General features: G+C 37.2%; 1 protein-coding gene across 4 annotated transcripts in view; it reads right to left on the reverse strand.

Moving 5' to 3' along the window:
• The window catches only part of ANO3 (anoctamin 3), a 419,821-nt gene that overhangs the window by 96,584 nt on the left and 298,880 nt on the right, over positions 1 to 24,357 (reverse strand). For all 4 annotated transcript variants that reach the window (XM_051825159.3, XM_070072327.2, XM_089310426.1 and 1 more), the window contains 3 exons: positions 16,228 to 16,349; positions 10,400 to 10,534; positions 839 to 935 (listed from right to left, as the gene is read on the reverse strand). In XM_051825159.3, the coding sequence (XP_051681119.3) occupies positions 839 to 935; positions 10,400 to 10,534; positions 16,228 to 16,349 (354 nt within the window). The remainder of the gene's footprint in view (positions 1 to 838; positions 936 to 10,399; positions 10,535 to 16,227; positions 16,350 to 24,357) is intronic.

Consider the following 24,357-nt stretch of genomic DNA (forward strand, 5'->3'; position numbering starts at 1 on the left):
TTGACAGTTTTTTAAAAGTTATGGTTCCAATTACATAATAGCATAGGAAATATAAACTTATCTACAGTCACAGAGCATTTTTCTGCTAAGAACAAGGATAAACTGGGAGTGGCAGGAAGCGAGGATTACAAGTAGATGTGAGGAAACTTTTGAGAGTGATAGATGTGTTCATCATGTTGATTGTGAGGATAACATTACAGGTGCACACAAATATGAAAATGTGGTAATTATAAACCTCAATTGTGTGCACCTTATTATATGTTAATTATATTGACAAAAACTGCTTTACAAATAAAAATAATAAAATTAGCATCTCTTAAACATGTATGAGCCTGGAATCAATTGGGAAAATTTAAAATATACCAAATCTAGGTTCCAAGCCCAAAAATTCTGCTCTAATTGCTCTGCAGGGTGGCCCGGTCTTCATGAGTTCTTAGGAAGCAGCAACTTGGGAAATTTGGGGTATGCTATTCAATTTTCTCTGTACAACTAGTAGTATTTTAACATCATAAGTCTTCATGAAAAAAATGTAAATTTAATCATCAGCTGTGGAAATAACTGTTTTCCTTAAAAGGATTTCCATATAATTTCAGGTAAACAGTTGTAGCTATGGTTGCAATACTTTATGTCTCTGGTAGTTATAAAATAAAGGAAGCTCAGGTGTAAAATAAAAGTATACTGTGCAATTGCAAGTGACTGATATTTTATTCAGTTGTCCATGACACTAATGTTTGCTGAAACTCTGGGGAGCAGTTCAGTTTTGGTAAAAAGCTGTTTGCTGGAGGACTTCCTGCTGCCTGACTCGTAGAAAAAGTGGGGCTCAGAAGCTTGTACTCACCTTGGCGTAGATGCAGCTGTCATTGAGTCTCTGAAGGGAGCAATTCTTGTCACAGAGTGGGCACATGAAGACCTCAGAGGCTTTACAAATTTCTTGGCTTTAAGAATCAAAAAGAAAGAAAAAAGAAAGCATGAACCGCTGTGTTGAGGAAGTTACTCAGCCTCTGCACAAAATCCTGTTGGAAGCAGCAACGTTCAGAGGGAAAGAAACGGAAAAAGCAGGGCATGTCGTGTAAGTAAAGATAATTTTAACAATGTTTATTTATTTAAATTATGTATTTGACAGAAAAATACCTGGAGAGAGGTGGGTAGAGAGGTCTCCTAACTGCTGTTTCACTCCTCACATGCTCGCAATAGCAAGGGTTAACCAGGCTGAAGCCAGGAGCCAGGAAAACAATTCAAATAGCCCACATGGATGACAAGTACTCAACGACTTGAACAGTCACCTGCTGCCTTCAGAGGTGTGCATTATCAAGGAACTAGAATGGAGCGTGGATCTGGAACTCATATCCGGGAACTCAAATAGAGGAGGCAGGTGGCCCAAGAAGAGGCCTAACAATTGCATCAGATGTCCACCTCAGGAAGAATTTAAACTGCAACTCTATCCTAAATATTCTAGCATACTTGGGAGACAGTAAGAAGGTTTTTGTTTGCTTCTTGATTCTGAAATCTCTGTTATGTTATTTAAATGATAAGAGGTCATATTTTACACTTGGGTGAGACTTGTGAAGCTTTTGTTACTTTTACACATGACTTCAGGGCAATTAGGATAATCTTGTGAGGTATACCAAAGGAGTTTTAATTAATCCCACAGGTTTGGAAGAGGCTGAGCTGAAATTAAACCAAGTATTCTGACTTCAAGTATAGGGGCCACAATATCTAAAACCTCTGTTGCAGTGCCTAATGTTGATGCAGAATGTTCATTGGATATTGAAGGAGGGTTTTTTTTTTTTTTTTTTGGTTTGTGTTTTGTTTTTTTGTGTTTTTTTTTTTTGTTTGTTTGTTTTTGCAGTGGTTTAACACAGTCTCAATGACATAACATAGTTTCTATTTCCATAAACATCTTCATTCGGATGCAGCTTTATGGCATTTGTCCCTTCAGTTGTATGTCCCCATGCCTTTTGGAAATCTTAGTATACATTATACATGGCTTTGTGACAGGAGAAGGGCATTGATACATTTCTAAAAAGCCGTACAGACCCAGGATTCACAGCAATCTATTTTTAGGATATTTTGTACCTTTATCTATCATATATGGCCTGTTCAAATGTTGTAACTCCTGAGTAAATTGTCTTTAAATAAATCTGCTCTGGAAATGTTGAAAGGAATTTAAAGGATGTTGAAAATATGCCTAGAAATGCAACTGTGATACAAGTGTAACAGGCAAGATTTACAGCAAGCTTTGCTGCTTTAGAAAATGTATACACCCAGATGAAGAAGAAAAGAACGCATGAATGCACATGTATTTCAAGTGTGGAATGTATATACTATTAAATCAAAATGCGAATCAATAGTAGGCCGGTGCCGTGGCTCACTAGGCTAATCCTCCGCCTTGCGGCGCCAGCACACCGGGTTCTAGTCCCGGTGGGGGGGGCCAGATTCTGTCCCGGTTGCCCCTCTTCCAGGCCAGCTCTCTGCTGTGGCCCGGGAGTGCAGTGGAGGATGGCCCAAGTGCTTGGGCCCTGCACCCCATGAGAGACCAGGAGAAGCACCTGGATCCTGCCTTCAGATCAGTGCAGTAAGCAGGCCGCAGCGCGCCAGCCATGGCAGCCATTGGAGGGTGAACCAACAGTAAAAGGAAGATCTTTCTCTCTGTCTCTCTTTCTCACTATCCACTCTGCCTGTCAAAAAAAAAAAAAAAAAAGAAAAAAGAAAGAAAGAAAGAATCAATAGTAAATAATGATGCCACACTAGTAGAACGCTTTGCAGTGAGGCAACAGTGGGTCCATGTCTGCTGGTTAGTGTTGACTTCAAGCTCAGGTCATGGTAATAATGGTAGTTATCTCCACTCAAGATAGAAAAACCAATGTTAATTTTACTGTTTTGTTCAAGGCCATAGGCCCAGTAAAAGATACTTAAGGGACCTACACTTATGTTTTTTCTTCTCTTTTCTCTATTTTTAATTTTTAAAATTTTTAAGCTTATTTGAAAGGCAAGGCTACAGAGAGGAGAGAGAGAACAGCCAAGTCTGGATTAGGCTGAAATCAGTAACCAGAAACTCATCCTTATCTCCCACCTGTGTTTGGCAGGTATGCCATTCCAATACATGTACGCAATATGTACTGAATCATGGTAATCAACATTTTAGCTTCTCTGACATATCTTTGATTAAGGGTTAGAGAATTTTTCTTCTTTTTGTTCGTGAAGTATATTTAAGTTGCAGAGAACTATAGTCACCTAATGACTGTAGATTCAGTTCTCCATCAAATGTAACATATATAAAGCAGGGGTACATTTCATATTAAAAAAGAATTTTTCTATTAAAGTTAATTTATTAATGGTGATGATGAAAGAACAGGTCATATATATATATATATATATATTATACTTCCTCCCATCTTCTTTTTTTATTTTTTTTATTTTTTTCTTTTTTTTAACTTTTATTTAATGTATATAAATTTCCAAAGTACGGCTTATGGATTACAATGGCTTCCCACACATATCGTCTCTCCCACCCACATCCCTCCCCTTTCCCACTCCCTCTCCCCTTCCATTCACATGAGGATTCATTTTCGATTCTCTTTATATACAGAAGATCAGTTTAGCATACATTAAGTAACGATTTCAACAGTTTGCTCCCACACAAACATAAAGTGAAAAATAATAGATGATTTTTTAAATGATGATGAAATCAGATCAGACCTATTGTCATGTTTAATCCCAGTGAGAGTCAAGTTGGGAATTGATAATTTATTTTTTATTTTTTTTTTACAGAAGATCAGTTTAGTATACATTAAGTAAAGATTTCAACAGTTTGCACCCCCATAGAAACACAAAGCGAAATATACTGTTTGAGTACTCGTTATAGCATTAAGTCTCAATGTACAGCACATTAAGGACAGAAATCCTACATGAGGAGTAAGTGCACAGTGACTCCTGTTGTTGACTTTACAAATTGACACTCCTGTTTATGGCATCAGTAATCTCCCTATGCACCAGTCATGAGTTTCCAAGGCTATGGAAGCCTTTTGAGTTCACCGACTCTTATCTTGTTTAGACAAGGTCATATTCAAAGTGGAGGTTCTCTCCTCCCTTCAGAGAAAGGTACCTCCTTCTTTGGAGACCTGTTCTTTCCACTGGGATCTCACTCACAGAGATCTTTCATTTAGGGTTTTGTTTTTTGTTGTTGTTTTTTTTTTTTTTTTTTTTTGCCAGAGTGTCTTGGCTTTCCATGCCTGAAATACTCTCCTGGGCTTTTCAGCCAGATCCGAATGCCTTTAGGGCTGATTCTGAGGCCAGAGTGCTGTTTAGGACATCCACCATTCTATGAGTCTGCTGAGTATCTCGCTTCCCATGTTGGATCACTCTCCCCTTTATTTATTCTATCAGTTAGTATTAGACACTAGTCTTGTTTGTGTGATCCCTTTGACTCTTAGACCTATCAGTGTGATCAATTGTGAACAGAAATTGATCACTTGGACTGGTGAGATGGCATTGGTACATGCCACCTTGATGGGATTAAATTGGAGTCCCCTGGTATGTTTCTAACTCTACCATTTGGGGCAAGTCAGCTTGAGTATGTCCCAAATTGTACATCTCTTCCCTCTCTTATTCCTACTCTTATGTTTAACAGGGATCACATTTCAGCTAATTTTCAACACTTAAGAATAACTGTGTATTAATCACAATATCATTCTGCTGGAGATCAGATGCAGTAATCAGTAGGAGGAAGCATGAACAATACACATTTTAAAAATCCAAAAGAAAACAATTATATTTGCTGGTAGAAATGCTATTATTATTTAGCAAAAAGAATTAACATAGTCTGTGGCCAGCATTGTGGCATGACAAATAAAGCCACCACCTACAACACTGGAATACCATATGGGCACTCCACTTTGGATTCACCTCTGGGTGCTTCAATTCTGATCTATCTTCCTGGCTAATGGCCTGGGATTGCAGTGAAGATGGCCCAGGAGGAAGCTCCTGGCTCCTGCCTTAAGCCTGATCTAGCCCTGGCTGATGTGGCTATCTGGGGAGTGAACCATTGGATGGAAGATGTCTCTGTCTCTTCCTTTCTCTCTCTGTAACTCTTACTTTTTTGTTTGTTTGTTTTGAATTTTTTTAACTTTTATTTAATGAATATAAATTTCCAAAGTACAGCTTATGGGTTACAATGGCTCCCCCCCCCATAACGTCCCTCCCACCCGCAACCCTCCCCTTTCCCACTCCCTCTCCCCTTCCATTCACATCAAGATTCATTTTCTATTCTCTTTATATACAGAAGATCAGTTTAGCATACATTAAGTAACGATTTCAACAGTTTGCTCCCACACAGAAACATAAAGTGAAAAATACTGTTTGAGTACTAGTTATAGCATTTAATCTCAATGTATATAGCACACTAAGGACAAAGATGCTACATGAGGAGTAAGTGCACAGTGACTCCTGTTGTTGACTTAACAAATTGACACTCTTGTTTATGGCATCAGTAATCACCCTAGGCTCTTGTTATGAGCTTCCAAGGCTATGGAAGCCCCCTGAGTTCACCGACTCTGATCATATTTAGACAAGGCCATGGTCAAAGTGGAAGTTCTCTCCTCCCTTCAGAAAAAGGTACCTCCTTCTTTGATGACCCATTCTTTCCACTGGGATCTCACTCGTGGAGATCTTTCATTTAGGTGTTTTTTTTTTTTTTTTCCCCAGAGTGTCTTGGCTTTCCATGCCTGAAATACTCTCATGGGCATTTCAGCCAGATCCGCATGCCTTAAGGGCTGATTCTGAGGCCAGAGTGCTGTTTAGGACATCTGCCATTCTATGGGTCTGCTGTGTATCTCACTTCCCATGTTGGATCATTCTCTCCCTTTTTGATTCTATCAGCTAGTATTTGCAGACACTCTTGTTTAGGTGATCCCTTTGGTTCTTAGTCCTATCATTATGATCAATTGTGAAGAGAAATTGATCACTGGGACTAGTGAGATGGCATTGGTACATGCCACCTTGATGGGATTGAATTGGAATCCCCTGGTGTGTTTTTAACTCTACCATTTGAGGTAAGTCCGCTTGAGCATGTCCCGAATTGCACATCTCTTCCCTCTTATTCCCACTCTTATATTTAATAGCGATCACTTTTCAGTTTGTTCTACTTAATACTTTTGGTTGAATACTGTAATCAATACACAATTATTCTTAAGTGTAACTCTTACTTTTAAATAAATATTTATTTTTCAAAAGGAATTAGCACAGTCCCTTAAGAGAATTTTTATTAAGATTGGCTTGCTATCATAACTAATTGCATATCACAAATGACACAATTCGTCCCACTTTGGAATATCCTATGAAAAAAAAGGTATTGCAGTTGGTTTACACTACATCATCTGCCCCAGGATCTGAATGGTCAGTCAAAAGTCCACACTGACCAAAGAACCATGTCTAAAATCCTGGCCACTAGATTGGGTCTTTCTTATATTGCCAGAGTCATTAAATTAATTTTCTGTGAGTTTCTCATGATATATAACATTCAACAATATTAAACACTTTTTGAAAACATAGTTTTAGAAAACTACGTTTTAGAAAACATAGTAAAACATTTGAGTGTCCCATAGTAACTTTTAGAAAACATAGTAAGAGATTTGAGAGTGTCACAAAATTCTTCTGACTTCGTTCAACCACCAGAGAGAGAAAGTGACCATCAGGAGTGCTTCTAGTTTCTTCTGCAGAGTTTGACAATCTAAATAGCTTCTCGTATTGTGGTTTTCTTCTGTTTTAACTTTATTGTAATACACAGGCATCCGAGACTGATTACAAAGGAAAAAATATCTGCTACCAATTAAATATTATGGAAGTAGGAAGAAATTTGTCCAATTGATGGTGGATGTGTGGACTCAGTCACTACAGGGTCCTGACGTCTTTTTTTGATATAGCTAACACAGAAAACACAGCCAGAAAATATCAGACTTTTGGAATAAGATATAATAAGTAGGGAAATGAAACTCAAAGCCACAATGAGACACAACTTCATATCTGTTAAGATTACTATCATATTACAAAAATAACTCAGCAAATAAGCATTAGGAATGTGTGTGGAGAAATGGGGACCCTTATATACTATTGGTAGGAAGCTAAAATCATGAACAACTATGGAAAACAGTATGGAAGTTCTTCAAAAAATAAAAAATATGGAGTAAACATTTAGCCTAGTGGTTAAAAAACCCACGTCCTACATCAGGGTTTTATTTCCAGCTCAGGATCCTGAATCCAACTTCCTGCCAACGCAGACTCTGGGGACAGCAATGAGAACTCAAGTAAATAGGTTCCTGCCATCCATGTGAAAGATCAGAATTGTTGTTGTTGTTGGTTTGAAGATTTATTTTATTTATTTGAAAGACAAGTTACAAAGAGAGAGAAGATATCCTCCACCCACTGGATCACTCCCCAAATGGCCACAACTGCCAAGGCTGGGCCAGGCCAAAGCCAGGAGCCAAAAATTTCATTCAGGTCTCCAATGTGGATGCAGGGACACAAGGACTTGAACCATCTTCTGCTGCTTTTCCAGGTGCATTAACAGGGAACTGGATTGGAAGTGGAACAGCTGGGACTCTAAGTGGCACCCATATGGGATACCAGCATTTCAGGTGGCAGCTTTAACCATTATGCCATGACACTGACCCCCCAGAACTATGCTCCGATTCCTGTTTTTAGCTCCTGCCCAGTCCTGACTGTTGCAAGCATCTGAGGAGTGAGTCAATAGGTAGAAGCTGTCTTCCTGTCTTTCTGCTTTTCAAATAAGTAATTATATTTTTAAATAATAAAAAGAGAAATATCACATGATTCAGTAATCTTATTTCCATATATCTATATATCTATATCTATATCTATATCTATATCTATATCTATATCTATATATCTCCCCTAAAGAACTGACGTCAGGAAGCAACCAAATGTCTATTGACTGATGAATGGGTAAAATAAGGAAATGTAGCAACATGGATGAACCTGGAGGACATTACATACACAAGCTAGGCATGCAAGAGCAAATACTGCATTATTCTACTTGTATGAGGTATCTAAAGATAGTCAAATTTGTACACAACAGGGAGTACAGTTCTGGCTCCTAGGGACTGGTGGATTATAGTTTCACTTGGATAGGATGCATATGTTCCAGAGATCTGCTGTACAACGTCATACCTGTATCAATAAGCTGTACTGTGCACTTAAATTTGGTAAGAGGGTAGATCTCATGGTGAGCGATATCACAACAAAAGCTTTAAAATAATCAGATGCAGGTTTGAAATTTAAGCTTTTATGAGGAATATGCACCTGACCAAGTCATTTATCTTTTTGAGGATAATTTTCTTCACCTATAACAGATGGTAAAATTAGATGAGGATCATCTCTGACTGGGATTATATCAAGACTACTAATAATCCAACCTCTATAACACAAGTTCCTGAAGAAACTCTTCTTTCTTGACAAGTGTTCTACGCAGCAAAGGCTTTTGAAAACCTGATCTGTACTGAGGACCATGTAAGTTTCTTGGTGAGTTCCAATGCAAAGTGGTGAGAATGGATCATAAAGTTAACGTTTCTGCTTTTTGCCCTGGTCTTGAAACCCAGGGCCTAAGAAGCAAACCCACATGGGCCTGCTTTTTCATATGGGAATTTATCCCATAATTTCCCCATTGCTGGCACAGATCTGACTGCACTTGGGTATGCCATAGCAATGCATACATGTGGGCATATACATAAATGTATACAAACAGTGATTTAACATGTGATTGTGATATACTTCTACAACTAGAGAGCAACTAAGAAATATAATCTTAATTTAGTTGGACATAGTCGGTAAAAATATAAATAACATATCTACATCACAGTTTTTAAAAAAACATTTTAATTCCCTACATAAACAAAAAAGAGCTGAATAAAATAATATCAACATCAGTCAATATAAAGTAAAATCCCATTCTCTTTCTATCAACTCTCATGATAACACTTGAAACTCTACAACGTGTGACAACTTGAATGGAAAATTTTAGTTCCCAGATTTTGAAAGTCGAGATACTTGATGCTGCTTATCTTGGTTGAGAATAAAAAGTCTGACAGGATACTAATTATAGTATGCCAGAGTAGCAGCAATATAATATAAAAGCATTGAAGAAAAGAGTTCGCTAACACATTTTGAAACAGTCCTTGTACTGAAGGTTAAAGAGTACTTATTTAATACAAAAGAAGCCTAATTCACCCCTTTGGTACATAAATCAATAGGAACAGTAAGTCTATCCTTTTATGTTCATTTTCAGCCTTGTAGGAGCAAACAGGAGGATCTGTATTACAAGGTTAAACTTTGTAAAATATTTTTCCTGGAACGAACTTGAACGGCAGCTATTAAAGAATCATTTTCCATGTTTTTAAATTCACTTTAAAGGACTGTTTCTCTATTCTGGGTATTATCACTAAGTCACAATCTCTTCATTGTGCTCTAGAGGGTACTGACTCGATAGCATACAACAAAGTGCCTGATAAAAGAATGAGGGCTCCAATGGGAAGAAGTTTGTTCAAGAAGATATTATACATATGTGTAAATATACATTTGCATATTGTATATTAGATAAATAGATTTCATGGTGCTGTAAAGGATATAATTTTAGAATCCATCATCATCAGTATCCAGTAGGAAAAACATGGTTAAAAAAATAGCCCAAATGAAGTGCTGATGTTTGAAAGAGAAGGGAGATATTTTCAATTTGATTATTCAAAGTTGAACTTGGTAACATACTAAACAGAACATTCTGTTAATAGGATTGTTTCATGCTGGGGTGACTCTTATCCATATTGAATAAAAATATATTCTTCCTAGCTCCAAATCTTGATTCATTTCAACAGAAGAGTCACCATTCTGATATCTGACTTTTGACAATTCCCATTTCTATATCACTTTTGAGTTATTATAAGGAATATACCAGAAGGAGAAATTTGACAAAAAGATAAACAGTATTGAAATTTATCTTAGATAACTAGTGTATAATAGCAACCAAATCCTACTTTTTATAAGTTCTTTCTTTCTATTAAAGAAAAGCAATAAATGAATTATTTTTATAATTTTTTACAGTCAAAATTATCATTAAGTTTTTGCATGCTAAGATCACAGGTCAAAGGGCTGACATTGTGGCATATCAGGCAAATCTGCTGCCTCTGATGCTGGAAACAGCTCCTGGTTCCTGGCTTTGGCCTGGCCCAGCCCTGACCATTGTGGCCACCTGGGAAGTGAATCAGCAGATGGAAGATTTCTCTCTCTCTCTCTCTCTCTCTGCCACTCTGAATTTCAAACAAATAAATCATCTTTAAAAAACAGAATAGAAGAAAAAGGCCAATCATCTTTAATAAGTCTCTCAATGACTTACCTTACTTGACTTTCGTTCATTGTAATCAATCCATAGAAGAAAACACACAACCCTACAACTGCTGCAGGAAACAGCATTCCAGTGTACCATCCAAGCCAAGCAAAGTATAGACCAATCTTTTCACCAAAGTATAGCCTGCATGCGAAAGCAAATCCCTAATGTGAGATAAGGCAGCATAAGAGATGTTATAAATACGGACAGTACACACTATGAAGAATGTCACATGAAAACTTGTACCATTGCACATAGCTACCTGCATCATTGCTCTTCAGGTCTATCTGGAATATCTAATATGCCTACTTAAAAATGAATCTAATAAAAGTGACAGTGTATATTCTTAGACATTATCATTATAGGAGAAGTTCTGACAAATGTATTTATTTTTGTACTAAACATCTCAATGTGACTTATAAAGCCTTCTGTAATTCAATTCTTGTCTGCTCTTTCCCCCTACTAGCATTCTTTTTCATTCCCCATGTCAAAGAGATGTACTAAACAATATCGTTTTTGTGCCTGTTAGAAAAAATCTCCTCTCTGGGCAGATGCTAAGGGCAGGCTAGATTTGGACAGCTGCTGAGAGCGGGTTACATTTCAGTGTCTATCTGAACCTGGGCCAGACACCCTCTGCTAGACATAGTCTGTACCAATACGTCATATCTTCCTCATCAAACACAACTCTGCAGTTTTCTGAATACACAATAATGTTCTTGCTTAATGTTCTTCCTTCACTTAGGAATACTTTAAAAAATACACTTTCACCCTTTTCCTCATGTGAATCGTCCTTGTCCTCTCTTTTATATTGCCTTTGCTGGCTTCCACTCCAACCATGGCTAAACACTCCTGCTGCTGCTTCTACACTGCCTCAGCTATATTCTAGCAATAGCTTTAAAGGTGAATGCAACATGGTTTATTTGGGAATATCACACTAAGCAGTAATTTTTGTAGGGAAGAAGATTCTCTTGTTGGTTTTCCTCAACAAGACTTCTCTTCCTGAAAACACTGCCTTTCTACTTTGTCTTTTCTCTCTTTTTTTTTTTTTTTTTTTTTTTTTGACATGCAGAGTGGACAGTGAGAGAGAGAGACAGAGAGAAAGGTCTTCCTTTGCCGTTGGTTCACCCTCCAATGGCCGCCGCGGCCAGCGCGCTGCGGCCGGCGCATCGCGCTGATCCGATGGCAGGAGCCAGGAGCCAGGTGCTTTTCCTGGTCTCCCATGGGGTTCAGGGCCCAAGCACCTGGGCCATCCTCCACTGCACTCCCTGGCCACAGCAGAGAGCTGGCCTGGAAGAGGGGCAACCGGGACAGAATCGGGCGCCCCAACCGGGACTAGAACCCGGTGTGCTGGCGCCGATAGGCGGAGGATTAGCCTAGTGAGCCGCGGCGCCGGCTGTCTACTTTGTCTTTTGCACTGTGCCAGTCTGTGGGTAGTCTACTAGCCCCACATGTACAGTCATCTTGCATAAGTATCATTCATCTACTTTTTAAAATGTCAGTTGTTTCTACTAAGAAACATAGATCAATAATCATCTATTCATTTTTACATAATAATAATGTTCTACTTTGAGACTGAAGCATATTATATCAATAGGAATTCCAATAAAGCTATCTCTTAACCATTAAACAACTGTCCCTGTATGTGTAGCAGAGTTGTTAGCACATGATGCTAACATCATGGATATCTCACAGACAGACCTGATTAGACACACAGTATTGCAAGTGAATTTTAAACTACACATTGTAGGAGATTTAGGGAAGCAATATTATTGGACTAGGGTATATTCATATTATTTCATATATATTTCAGTAGAAATGGAAGCTAGTTCCAAGCAGAGATAGACCATGAAAATGACTTGATCCTCTAGAGTACTGGTGTTCACAATATTCTATGGTTTCTAAGTGGCCCTTGGAGTTATATCAAAACCATAATAGCACAAGGAAGAATAGAGAGTGGCTGTTACTGCAATTCCCCATAGCACTTCAACCAAATTATATAATGGTGTCCCATATGACATTCCATTTAATGATATGATTCTGCTGTGCAGTAACTTCTATAACAAAATAAGTAGTTGTTGACATTTATTGTCTTAGAAGTATTTCATTTAGTGATATCATTTGAAAATTTTAATCCCTCTGATGTCTCTTATTAAATGTTTTTTATGCCACTTGACTATATTTTGAGCAGGTTTTGCAGCCAATAATTTCAAAAATGTGTTCTTTCTAGTTTCAAGTATTTTCCATGGAAAACAATAGATTGGACTTAAAATAAGCTTTGACCACTAAATATTTGAATTTATGGAAAACAAAAAACAAAAAACAAAAAAAAAAACACAGAGCCGGCACTGTGGTGTAGAGGGTAAAGCCAATGCCTGCAGTGCAGGCCTCCCATATGGGTGCTGCTTTGAGTCCCGGCTGCTCCACTTCTGATCCAGCTCTCTGCTATGGCCTAGGGAAGCAGTAGAAGACGGCCCAGAGGCTTGGGCCCCTGCACCTGCGTGGGAGACCCGGAAGAGGCTCCTGGCTCCTGGCTCCTGGCTTTGGATCAGCTCAGCTCCGGCAGTTGCAGCCAACTGGGGAGTGAACCAGCAAATGGAAGACCTCTCTCTCTCTGCCTCTGATCTCTGAAACTCTGCCTTTCACATAAATAATTGTCTTTAAAAAAGGTAAAAAAGCATAAACACATGTCCAGAAATGATTGTTTATAAACAAAAAAATGGACAGTACCTTTTTGACACTACTACAGAACTGCTTTATGCAGGGTGAGTATAAAAGTCTTTTCTCTAGGTCTCCGTCATCCATGACCAAAGTGTATATATATATATATATATATTTATATATTTTATAAATAAATTTATAAATTTATATATTTTATATATTTATATGTAAATATAAATCCATAATATATCATATAAAAATTATATGTAAACATATATAAATATATATCATATACGATATAATATATAATAATATATAATTTATATATAATGTATATTATATATAAATTTTTATATATAAAGCTTATTTTATATATTATATTATATATATTTTATTTCTATAAATAAATATTTAAATATATGTCTATATACAAATACATTGCATGTGTATATATTTATTATTTATATATTTATTATATATCATATGTAATAAAAATATATATATATAACTCCTGAACAGCTATTTGCTCACTACAGGTATAAAACGACACAATATGAGAGTCACATCCTCAAATTTGATTGGTCTTCAGACTCCGTGTAACTAAAGAGTCACATATGTTGAGACAACCTTCTTACTGCTTGAATATAAATGGGCATTGTAAAATTCTATGCATCAAATTGCATAGATTTCCTCATCACTGGCTCCATTTTGCTAGTAAGTAAATTCCTATGCCATCTATGCTCTTTTATAAGCTGCACTGTGAGTGTGTCCTTTACTACATGCTTCCTGCCTTAGCCACTTAAAGGCAAAACATATGATTCTCATACAAGAAATCTCCTTTTTACATCAGCACAGAATCAATAATAAAAGCCAAAAACCCATTTATTGAAAATAAAAACTGATTTTGTGAATTACCTGAAGCAGCAATAGCAATGTCTTTTATAGATAAGAGTATTTTTATTTAAAAAAATTGACAAACAAAATTTTATCTGTTTATCTTGAACAACTTTATGTTTTGAATTATATGTAGTCATTGCAAAATGACTAAATCAAGCTCATTAACATGCATTACATCCCACACTTTTTTTTATTGTAAGAACTCCTAAAGTCTATTCTGAGCAGTTTTTAAAAACACATTAGTATTAATTATAATCACCATGTTTTAGAATAGATCTTTTGAACGTATTTCTCCTCTCTAACTGATATTATGTGTCCTTTCACTCTTAAACACTTCTCCAGCCTGCCTTCCACCACCCCGGTTATTGGTTATCATCATTCTATTCTCTGCTTCTGTGAGATCAACATCTTTAGATGCTATGCATAATGCAATCACACAATATTTCTCTGTGCCAGAGGAGTAAAGAAAATATGGTGCATATAAACAGTCTTCAAAAATGCCATGGGAAATACACATCATGAAAATGTATGGATTTCAAACTATTTGTGCTAAAATAATCTTTTCTTTTAATTCAATTTCTATGAACTTTGAATTATCCTTGTATGTGCAGTGGAATATAATTTATTCTTAAATAAAGAAGGAAACCTTGATGCTGGAATAATATAGATGAACTTGAGAGATATTGTTTTGATAAGAGCATTTATTGACACTGAAATGCTTGCTTGAAAGTATTAACTTCATTTTAATTCTTAATGAATTTGACTTTGTGAAAAACTACTTCTTGTGTTGATGTATCTTTAAAATAATAATTATTTCACCTGTTTAAAATCTAGGATACAACTGATACAATCAGAATCAAAACATCTTGATTCTAGATATACTCAGGTATTTGAGGTTGGAAATTATGAGAGTTTGACGCTGGATGTCTATGCTTTTTGCTTCCTGATCCACCTTCCTTTCTGCTATGTCCCCGGGAGTTTGCATCTATAGACATTATCACTTGCAATCTTTTCTTTTTCTGCCTTCCTTGTAGGCTTGTTGGCCAACTGAAGGTACCACAGCTCAGAGGCAAGGTAAAAGAGTTGTTGAGATATTTATTGCCATGGCTTTCTCATTGTTGGGCTATTGTTTGAATGCATCTAATTTCTTCTTACAGTCACAGCCTAATTTCTGGATTATAGCTTTGGACACTTTTTGCCAATTGTTTCCTTCACTCACTCCTTCATGCCTATGTTTGATATCAGCTTCCTGCTTTTGCTAGTCCTTAGAAGCTTCACCACTTTTTGCTGGCTTCCATGAGCCCTATTCAAACTTCTATACATTATCTTTTTTAAAAGTTTCTTCAAGTGCCTCTTTCAGTATTGAGTTTTTTGCTGAAACATTATAGAGTTATGCCTTGTTCTTTGTATTTATATTTCAAAACAGTTCAAGATATCATCACATAAAACCTAATAATATGAATGCTTCTTTTTGTATCATTCTATAAATATTCATAATTAGCTAGGGACTTAAGTTCATGTTAATATATTTTTCATGATTTCAAAAAGTGAAATAAAAATTATTCTCCACCAAAGTAAATGGTATAAAATATGCATGTAGTGGTACTTCAGAAGTAATTCAAGCTGAAGGCAGTAACTAACTAGAATATACTCCTTAGAATATAATATATCACATATCTTTGTTGTTAAAAGACAAATATATAAAAGCACTTTGCTAGTTATATTCCTCTTTACTTTCAGATCCATTTTTTGCTTTGCTTTGTTTTTATTTTGCACAGAGTAGTGGTTAATCAGGTTCCCTTGTAAGTTGGACTAGAAGGTACTGAAAGACTAGGAGGTTGAAGCAAGGGATAAACCAGGATGTTTCTCTCTGTCTTGGACTTCCTCAGGACTGTCCAGAGTGGCTATTCTTTCTCCATGGCTCTGCCTTCCTTCTTTCACATCCGTGTAGGCAGTCCTAGGCAACATACAGCTCTTACATAAATAGCCCAGGTTTTGGCTCTGGTAATACTTTCCACTCAATTTTCTCTCCACAGTTAAGGGTGTTGGTAATTTTCTATTGTTGCTAATAATTGGTTGTCTTATAGTTCCTGCTTGATTTCTCAGCATTTTCATCCCCCATGTAACCAATGCCCTACATGAAGTACTTTTACTGAAAACTCCTATAATTTCCTTTTCAAAATGCATCCTCATTGATACAGATGATTAGGTGGGGTAAAAGTCAAAGAAAATGACAACAAAAAAGGACAATTTTCATTCCCTAATGTATTCATCTGCAGTACCTGATTAAATCCAGAGGCTGGTACTTGTACCACATTCCCCAGCGTGCCCAGAGCTCATATAATAGATGTCTGTTGTTCTGAGGTCCATGGGTTTTGATGGGCAGGTTACTCTTGTAGGCTCCCTGAAACAGACAAAATAAGATTAATTAGTACTCATTCTGTTAGAGAAACTTTAAATTAATAATTTTTATTACAGAATAAGTTAACTGTTATGGATAGCTTTAAGAACTGTAATGAAACTCATCAATAGAATGAAGTGGTAGATGTCTTTATCCCTCTTTCACTAGAAATATTCTAGTAGTTCCTTTAAAATACTTTCTCATGTACCTTTTAAAATCAATAGGATATACTTCACTTAAAATGAACTAAAATTTACATTTCCCTTTTTGAAACAGAAGGTGTTTCATTAATATATTATACAATGCAAAATCTTCAAATATCTTCACCCTCAATATCTTCACTATCACCGAAACTGGTGCAGTATTTAGTTTAGAAATTGAAAACATTATTTTGATCTAAGTGCTCTAATCCAAGAAAAATATTTCTTCCATTTGTAGATGCTAAGGACAAGATTAGCAATCATTAAAAAAAATGGAAGAAGGCTTAACCACCCCTGCCACTCATGTTTTAAATCATAGACTCCTTAAAGTTTATTTCATATAAGATATTGTAAAGTATTTTTAAAATTCTTCATATCCTCTTTCAAAAATATGTCACATGGATTGCAACTTTAGAAACACAGATTATAAACTATATCTCACAAAAGTATTTTGTGAAAGCTGTATGTACTATTAGTGTATTAAAAAAAAGATATTGTGACTGTATTTTCTGAACCAAAACTTTAGACATAAAGTTTGACAAAGATTTCTTCCTCACTCTAATATGTGATTCTGTTTTTATGAAAAGTGATGAAAATTTAAAACCAGTGGTGTTGGAATGTGATAATATTAATGGTGCCTCATATAAAGGGGTTTTTTAGTGTCCCTTTTGAATAATCTCCATGCCCAGCAGAAAGGAATATAAGTATTGCTTGCTGCTTTTAGGTATTTGATATACTATGGTCACTAAAAATCATCAAATTTGTCACCAGAATGTCCCAGACAACAAGGGCTGTGACTTTCTGTGAAGAGGAGAATTTAAATCATGGCTTTCAGGTGTTTCAAATTTGCGTTGAGAGACACATGTGGGTGTCATCGCAGGCTCTCTAACAAAAGAGATAAAGTAATCAGGGAAGGATGGAAGGAGCATTCAAGTGCAGTCGCTAAACTGTCTTCCCTAAAGTGTGTTAAAGTACTTAAAAGGCTTTTTGGAGATAGAAGCAATGATCCAGATTTGAAGCATAAGGACATCCACTTGGGAACAGTTTCTTTGCTTATGAAAATGTACAGAGTTGTTAAGATAGATTTGTTTGAGATTAGGTAAGTAAGGGAAAGTGAACCAAAATCTCAGCTTTCTTCTCTAATCATTTCTGAGAATTTTTTTATTTGAAAGGCAGAGTCACAAAGGGGCAGAGGCAGAGAGAGAGAGAGAGACAGAAAAAGAGAGGTTTTCCATCCACTGGCTCACTCCCCACAGTGGCCGGAACTGAGCCGATCCGAAGCCAGGAGTCAGGAGCATCTTCCAGGTCTCCCACATGGATGCAGGTGACCAAGCATCGGACCATCTCCCACTGCTTTCCCAGGCCATAGTAGAGAGTTGGATCGGAAGTGGAGCATCCGGGACTCAAACCAGGGCCTATATAGGATGTTGGCACTGCAGGCAGTGGCTTTACCTGCTATGCCACAAGGCCAGGCCCAATTTCTAATAATTCTAAAACATGTGTTTCCTTCTAATCCTCAGTGGTCAGAATACAGGCATTTCCTATTTACATGATTGACTGACTGATTTGTATTTATTTGAAAGATAGACCTCTCATCCACTGGTTCTCTACAAAAAGTCCCACAACAGGCAGGGTGGGCCATCCAAGTCTCCCATGTTGGTGGCAGAAGCCCAATTACTCAAGCCATCAGGCTTCCTCCCAGAGTCTGCCTTATCAGGAAACTAGAATTAGAATCCATAACAGGAATTGAACACAGGTACTCTGATGTGTGATGTGTACATCTTAACCAGCATCTTAATCACTAGGATAAACACCTGCCTTACTTCCTGAGTGTTAAATGCTAGGCTTTAGAACACCAGGCATTCATGTTTTAAGTATACTCAGCAATTTCAATTGACCTCACTGTTCTTGTTGGACAGTGACACAAGGTCAGCTCTCAGAGAAAATTGCCTAAACTGATTACTCTTGAAAACTACAGAAGGACTTTGGAGCAGAGAAACCTGTGTGTCCTCACAAGATTATAAGTGAGTTTCAGAAGGGGTGGGCAGTCATAATCTAATAAAATATGAGACTAAGCACCGAGCATGAAAAACCACTTTTTTTTTTAATTGCAATGCTGAGGATTCCCAGGTGGCTGAATAGGGAAAAGATGTGCAGCTTTAGATGAGGGGGAAATAGCAGAAAAAAAAAAGGAGAAAGTGCATTCCAGGGGAGAGTTTGGAAAGCAGTTTGCAGTGAGAATTCCACAAAAGAAAGCTGGATTCCTTAGAGCAGTGTGGAAGGTGCAGATGGGCAACAGTCAGCAGAACAACCACACAGAAGTCAGGAACTAGAGGAGACACTAGCTTTGGAGAACAAGGTGAGAGCAGAAAGCAGAAGCTTATGCCTCTGGTGATATTGCTGAGGGACAGTCTTGTGGACCACACCGTCTTTAAGCCCAGGTTGGAGCCCAGCAGCATGAGGGGCGGGGTGGGAGAGGGTACCCATCGATCCAGCAATAGAAAAGTATGGTTGTTTCTCTACATCCCCCAATAAGAGTGCCCAGTAACTGGCGGGAGAAGGCACCATTTTGATTCCAATAGAGGCTGCAGCAGCTCCTCTATGCACATGTGACCAGGGGACTTGCCAGAGGGAAAAATCTGGGTTGCCCACTGACCTTGAGTCTGGCTGTTAATTTTGACAGGGGTTTGGACACCCACATAAGACTGTGAGGCGGCCCCATCCTCTCAACATGTTACAGGATCCAAGTCTCAAACTGCCAAGATAGAGAGCTGGGGCTCTGGGAATGGCTGTTCTCTCTCTATGAATGGGAAAGGTTAGTGGGGTAAAGCAGATACTCTGCACCCCATGACGGTGGGAGCCTTATGCATTGTGACTGTGGGACTATGAGAATTCTGTGACTGAGCATGATAGGGTATGGGGTGTAGCTGGGTCTCTGGGCAATGACTGTTTGGCATCAAGGTTCAGAGCTCCCTACTGGCTGGTGTGGGTCACTGTAGAGAGTTCCATGCTCACACTGAAATTGCACAGATCATTTGTGCATTTCATGTGGCAGTGCAGGTGAGGTTACACCCACTCTGGGCATTGATCACCTTGTAATAGAGGAGGTGACGGTGTGATTACACAAACAGAAGTGATCATACCCTACTCCCTGCTGATAATAGAAAAGATCTACCATGCCCAACTTGGGTTTCACTCTGGATACTAGCCCCACCCTGGAACACTGACCAGAACTCCCTGACCACACTCAGTGTGTGATGCTGAGTTTTCACTTAAAGAACAGACACTTCACTAAGACATAGAGGCATAGTTCATAGATAAAAGCTATCAAAGGAGAAAACCAACAAGTATTTCCACAAATGCTTAAAAAAATAAATGCAGAAATTCAAGAAATAAGAATAACTTGACTTCATTTTTTTTTAATTTGCTGAGACTTGCTTTAAGGCCTATTAAATGGTCTATCTTTGAGAAAATTCCATGTACTGAAAAAAAAGAATGTATAATCTTCAACTGTGGGATGAAATGTTCTGTACATATTTGTTAGATCCATTTTTTCCATAGTGTAGATTAAATCTGTGGTTTCCTTGTTGATTTTCAGTCTAGTTGATTTACACTTTATCTTAGCCAAAAGGCCAAGAAGTAATCTCTTGTTGATCTGTCCATTGATGAAACTGCGGTGTTGAAGTCCCCCATTACTATTGTATTGGACTCTGCGTCTCCCTTTAGATCCATTAACATTTGGTTTAAATAGTCAGGCACCCTGGCATTAGGTGCATATATACTTATTATAGTCATCTCTTCCTATTCAATTGACCTCTTGATTGTTACATAATACTTTTCTTTGTCTATTTTAACTGTTCTTGTGTGAAAGTCCATTTTTTTCTAATACTATAATGGCTACACCTGCTCGGTTTTGCTTTCCATTAACATGGAATATGTTTTTCCATTCTTTCACTTTCAGTCTGCATATATTTTTGTTGGCAAAGTGTGCTTCTTATAGGCAGAAAGTAGATGAGTCTTGCTTTTTCAATCCATTCAGCCCAGTCTATATCTTTTAATTGGAAAGTTGTAGCTATTTATATTTATGGTAACAAATGATAAGTAATGACTGGGCCCTGCCATTTTTCTGTAAATATTCCTATTGTTTGCTTTGGATTTCCTTTGTACATTTACTGGAACATTTTTTCATAATGACGACTAGTGTTCTGTGTTTCTGTGTGTAGTGCATCCTTAAGCATCTTTTTCAAGGCTGGACAAGTGGTGACACATTCTTTAAATTTTTCTTTGTAATGGAAGGTCTTTATCTTACCTTCATTCATAAATGAGAGCTATGAAGGGTGCAGTATTCTGGGTTGACAATTTTTTTTTCTTTTAAGACTTGGCTTATATCTCTTTATTCTCTCCTTTCCTGTAGGGTTTCTGATTAGAAATCAGTTGTGATTCTAATTGGAGGTCCTCTGAAAATAATCTGATGTTTCTGTCATGTAAATTTTAGAATCTTGTCTTTAATTTTTACTGTGGAAAGTTTGACTACAATGTTTCATGAAGAAGATCTTTTCTGGTCATGTCTATCAGGAGCTGTATGTGCCTCATGTACTTGGATGTCCCTTTCTCCAAATTAGGGAGGTTTTCTGTAATTATTTCACTGACCAGTCTCCTAATCCATTCTCTCCTTCCACAATTTCAGGAACTCATGACACCCATATTTTGAGTCAGTAGATAATGTCCCATAAATCTCAAACAATGTTTTATTTTTTTTATTTTTCTAGCTCTTCCTTCTTCTACTTCTTCTTCTTCTTCTTTCTCCTTCTTCATTGGTCTGACTGAAAAATTTCAAAAGATTTGTCTTGTTGCTCAGATAGTCTTTCTTCCGCCTTAACAAGAATGTCGTCAATGCTTTTCACTATATTTTTTATTTTCCAAATTGAATTATTCATTTCTAATATTTCAGTTTGATTTCTCTTCAAATTCTCAATCAAGGGAAAATTATTCCTCCATTTCATGTATGGATTTCTTTAACATGTGAATTTGATTTTCACTGCTTCTGAGTAATCCTACGACCATTCTTTCGAATTTCTTTTCAGACATTTCACTCATCACTTTATCTTCACATTCTAATTCTGAAATTTTGTTGTGTTCCTTTGAAGGAGTCGTGTCATCTCCCTTATTCTTATTTCTTGAATTTCTGCATTTATTTTTAAAGCATTTGTGGAAATACTTGTTGGTTTTGTCCTTTGATAGCTGGTTCATTCCCCAAGATGGCCACGAGAACAAGAGCCAGGCCAATACAAATCCAGAATCTAGGAACTATCTTCAGAACTCCCACGTAGCTGCAGGGGCCCAAGAACTTGGGCCATCTTCCACTGCTTTCTCAGGCCATTAGCAGAGAGCTACATCAAAGAGGGGCTGATAAGACATGAACAAGCACCCATATTGGGTGACAGTGCTAAAGGAAGAGATTTAGCCTGTTATGCTACAATGCCAACCCTCATCTACCCAGCTTTTAAAGAATAACTAATTCCAATTATTTTCTAGCTATTTAAAACCATTGACAGGGAGGGAATCCCCCAAACTCCTTATGTGAGGCCAGAATCACCTTAATTCCAAAACCAGAAAAAGATACACCAAAGAAAAAAAATAGACCAATACCACTGGTGAACATAAAAGCAAAAATCCTCAGCAAAATACCAGCTAATTGAATGCAACACACATCAGCAGAAAGACCATTCCTCTGGATCAAGTGGGATTTGTCTCTGGTATGCAAGAATGTTTCAACATTTGCAAATCAATAACTGTGATACATCACATTAACAAAATGAAGAATAAAAACCATATAGTTTTCTCAATAGATGCAGAGAATTTGATAGAATAAACAAGCATTTCGTGCTAAAAAATTAGCAAGTTGGGTATAGAAGGCACATTTCTCAATACAATTTATGACAAATCCACGGCCAGGATCTTATTGAATGAGAATGGTTGGAAACGTTTTCACTAAGACCCAGAACCAAACAAGGATGCCCAATTTCACCACTGTTACTCAATACAGTCTTGAAAGTTTTAGCCAGAACCGTTAGGCAAGAAAAATAAACTGAATGGTTAAAAGAGGAAGCCAAGTTATTTCTATTTGCAGATGACATGATTCTATATATAGGGGAAGCAAAAGATTCCAGTAAGAGACCTTTAGAATTCATAAAAGAGTATGATAAAGTTACAGCATGTAAAATTAACACACATAAATCAATAGCCTTTGTATACACAGATAATGCCAAGGCTGAAAAAGAATTTCTAAGGTTAGTACCATTCACAAAGGTTACAAAAATTTAAATATCTTGGAATAAATTTAACCAAGAAGGTGAAAGATTTGTATTATAACAATTACAAAACATTAAAGAAAATGGAAAAATCTTCTATGTTTGTGGATTGGAAGAATTAATATCATCAAAATGTCCATACTACAAAGAAGAAATTTACAGATACAAAGTGATCTAAAATAAAATACTCATGATCTAGAAAAAAACAAAGTTATTGTTCATATGGACCCAAGGGACCCTGAATACCTAAAGGAATCTTAAAAAAAACCAATTTTATCACAATAGCAGATTTCAAGATATATTACAGGGCAGTTTTTTTTTTAAGATTTATTTATTTATTTGAAAGAGTTACACAGAGAAAGAGAAACAGAGAGAGAGGGAGAGAGGTCTTCCATCTACTAGTTCCCTCCCAATTGACTGCAATAGCAAGAGCTGAGCTGATCCAAAGCCATGAGCCAGGAGCTACTTCTGAGTCTCCCATGCAGGTGCAGAGGCCCAAGGACTTGAAACGTCTTTTACTGTTTTCCCAGGCTATAGCAGAGAGCTGTATCATAAGTTGAGCAGCCGAGAATTGAACCAGCGCCCATATGGGATGCCAGCACTGCAGGTGGTGGCTTTACCTGCTATGCCACAATGCAAACCCCTACAGGGCAGTTATAATCAAAACAGCTTGGTACTGGCACAAAAATATGTGTGTAGGCCAATGGAACAGAATAGAAACTCTAGTATTCAGTCCACACATCTAAAATCAACTAATATTTGACAAAGGAGAAAAAAATCTCTTCACTAGTGGTGCTGGGAAAATTGAATCTCCACATGCAAAAGTATGAAAGAAGAACCCTACCTTACATCTTATACAAAAACCCACTCAAAGTGGATCCAGGATGTGAATCTATGACCTGATACCATTAGATTACTAGAGGAGACACTGGGGAACCTCTGAAAGACAGTAGGATGAGGAAGACTTCTTGGAAAAGAACTCAGAAGCACAGGAAATCAATGCCGAAACAGACAAATGGGATTACATTAGCTAAGAAGCTTCTGCATTGCAAAGCAAACACTCAGCAAAGTTAAGAGGTAACTGGCATTTTGGGTGAAAATATTTACAAACTATATATCTGACAAAGGATTGGTACCCAGAATCTATAAAGAGCTCAAGAATCTCAACAACAACAAAACAAACAATCCAGTTAAGAAATGGGCAAAGACTTCAACAGGCAGCTTTCCAAAGAGGAAATTCAATTGACCAACAGAAACATTAAAAAATGCTCAGGATTACTAGCTATTAGGGAAATGCAAATCAAAACCAAAGTGAGCTTTTTCCTCCCCCAGTTAGAAAAGTTTTATTACAGAAATCAACAAACAAGAAATGCTGGTGAGATGTGGGAAAAGGGGCACTTTAATCCACTGTTGGTCAAAAGGTCAACTCGTACTGCCATTATGGAAGACGGTAATGGTATGGAGATACTTCAGAAACCTAAAACACATTCTTATGACTCA

The sequence above is a fragment of the Oryctolagus cuniculus genome, chromosome 1 (genome assembly GCF_051225735.1).
Source record: "Oryctolagus cuniculus isolate XC-2025 breed Fujian yellow rabbit chromosome 1, ASM5122573v1, whole genome shotgun sequence".
Classification (NCBI taxonomy): domain Eukaryota; kingdom Metazoa; phylum Chordata; class Mammalia; order Lagomorpha; family Leporidae; genus Oryctolagus; species Oryctolagus cuniculus.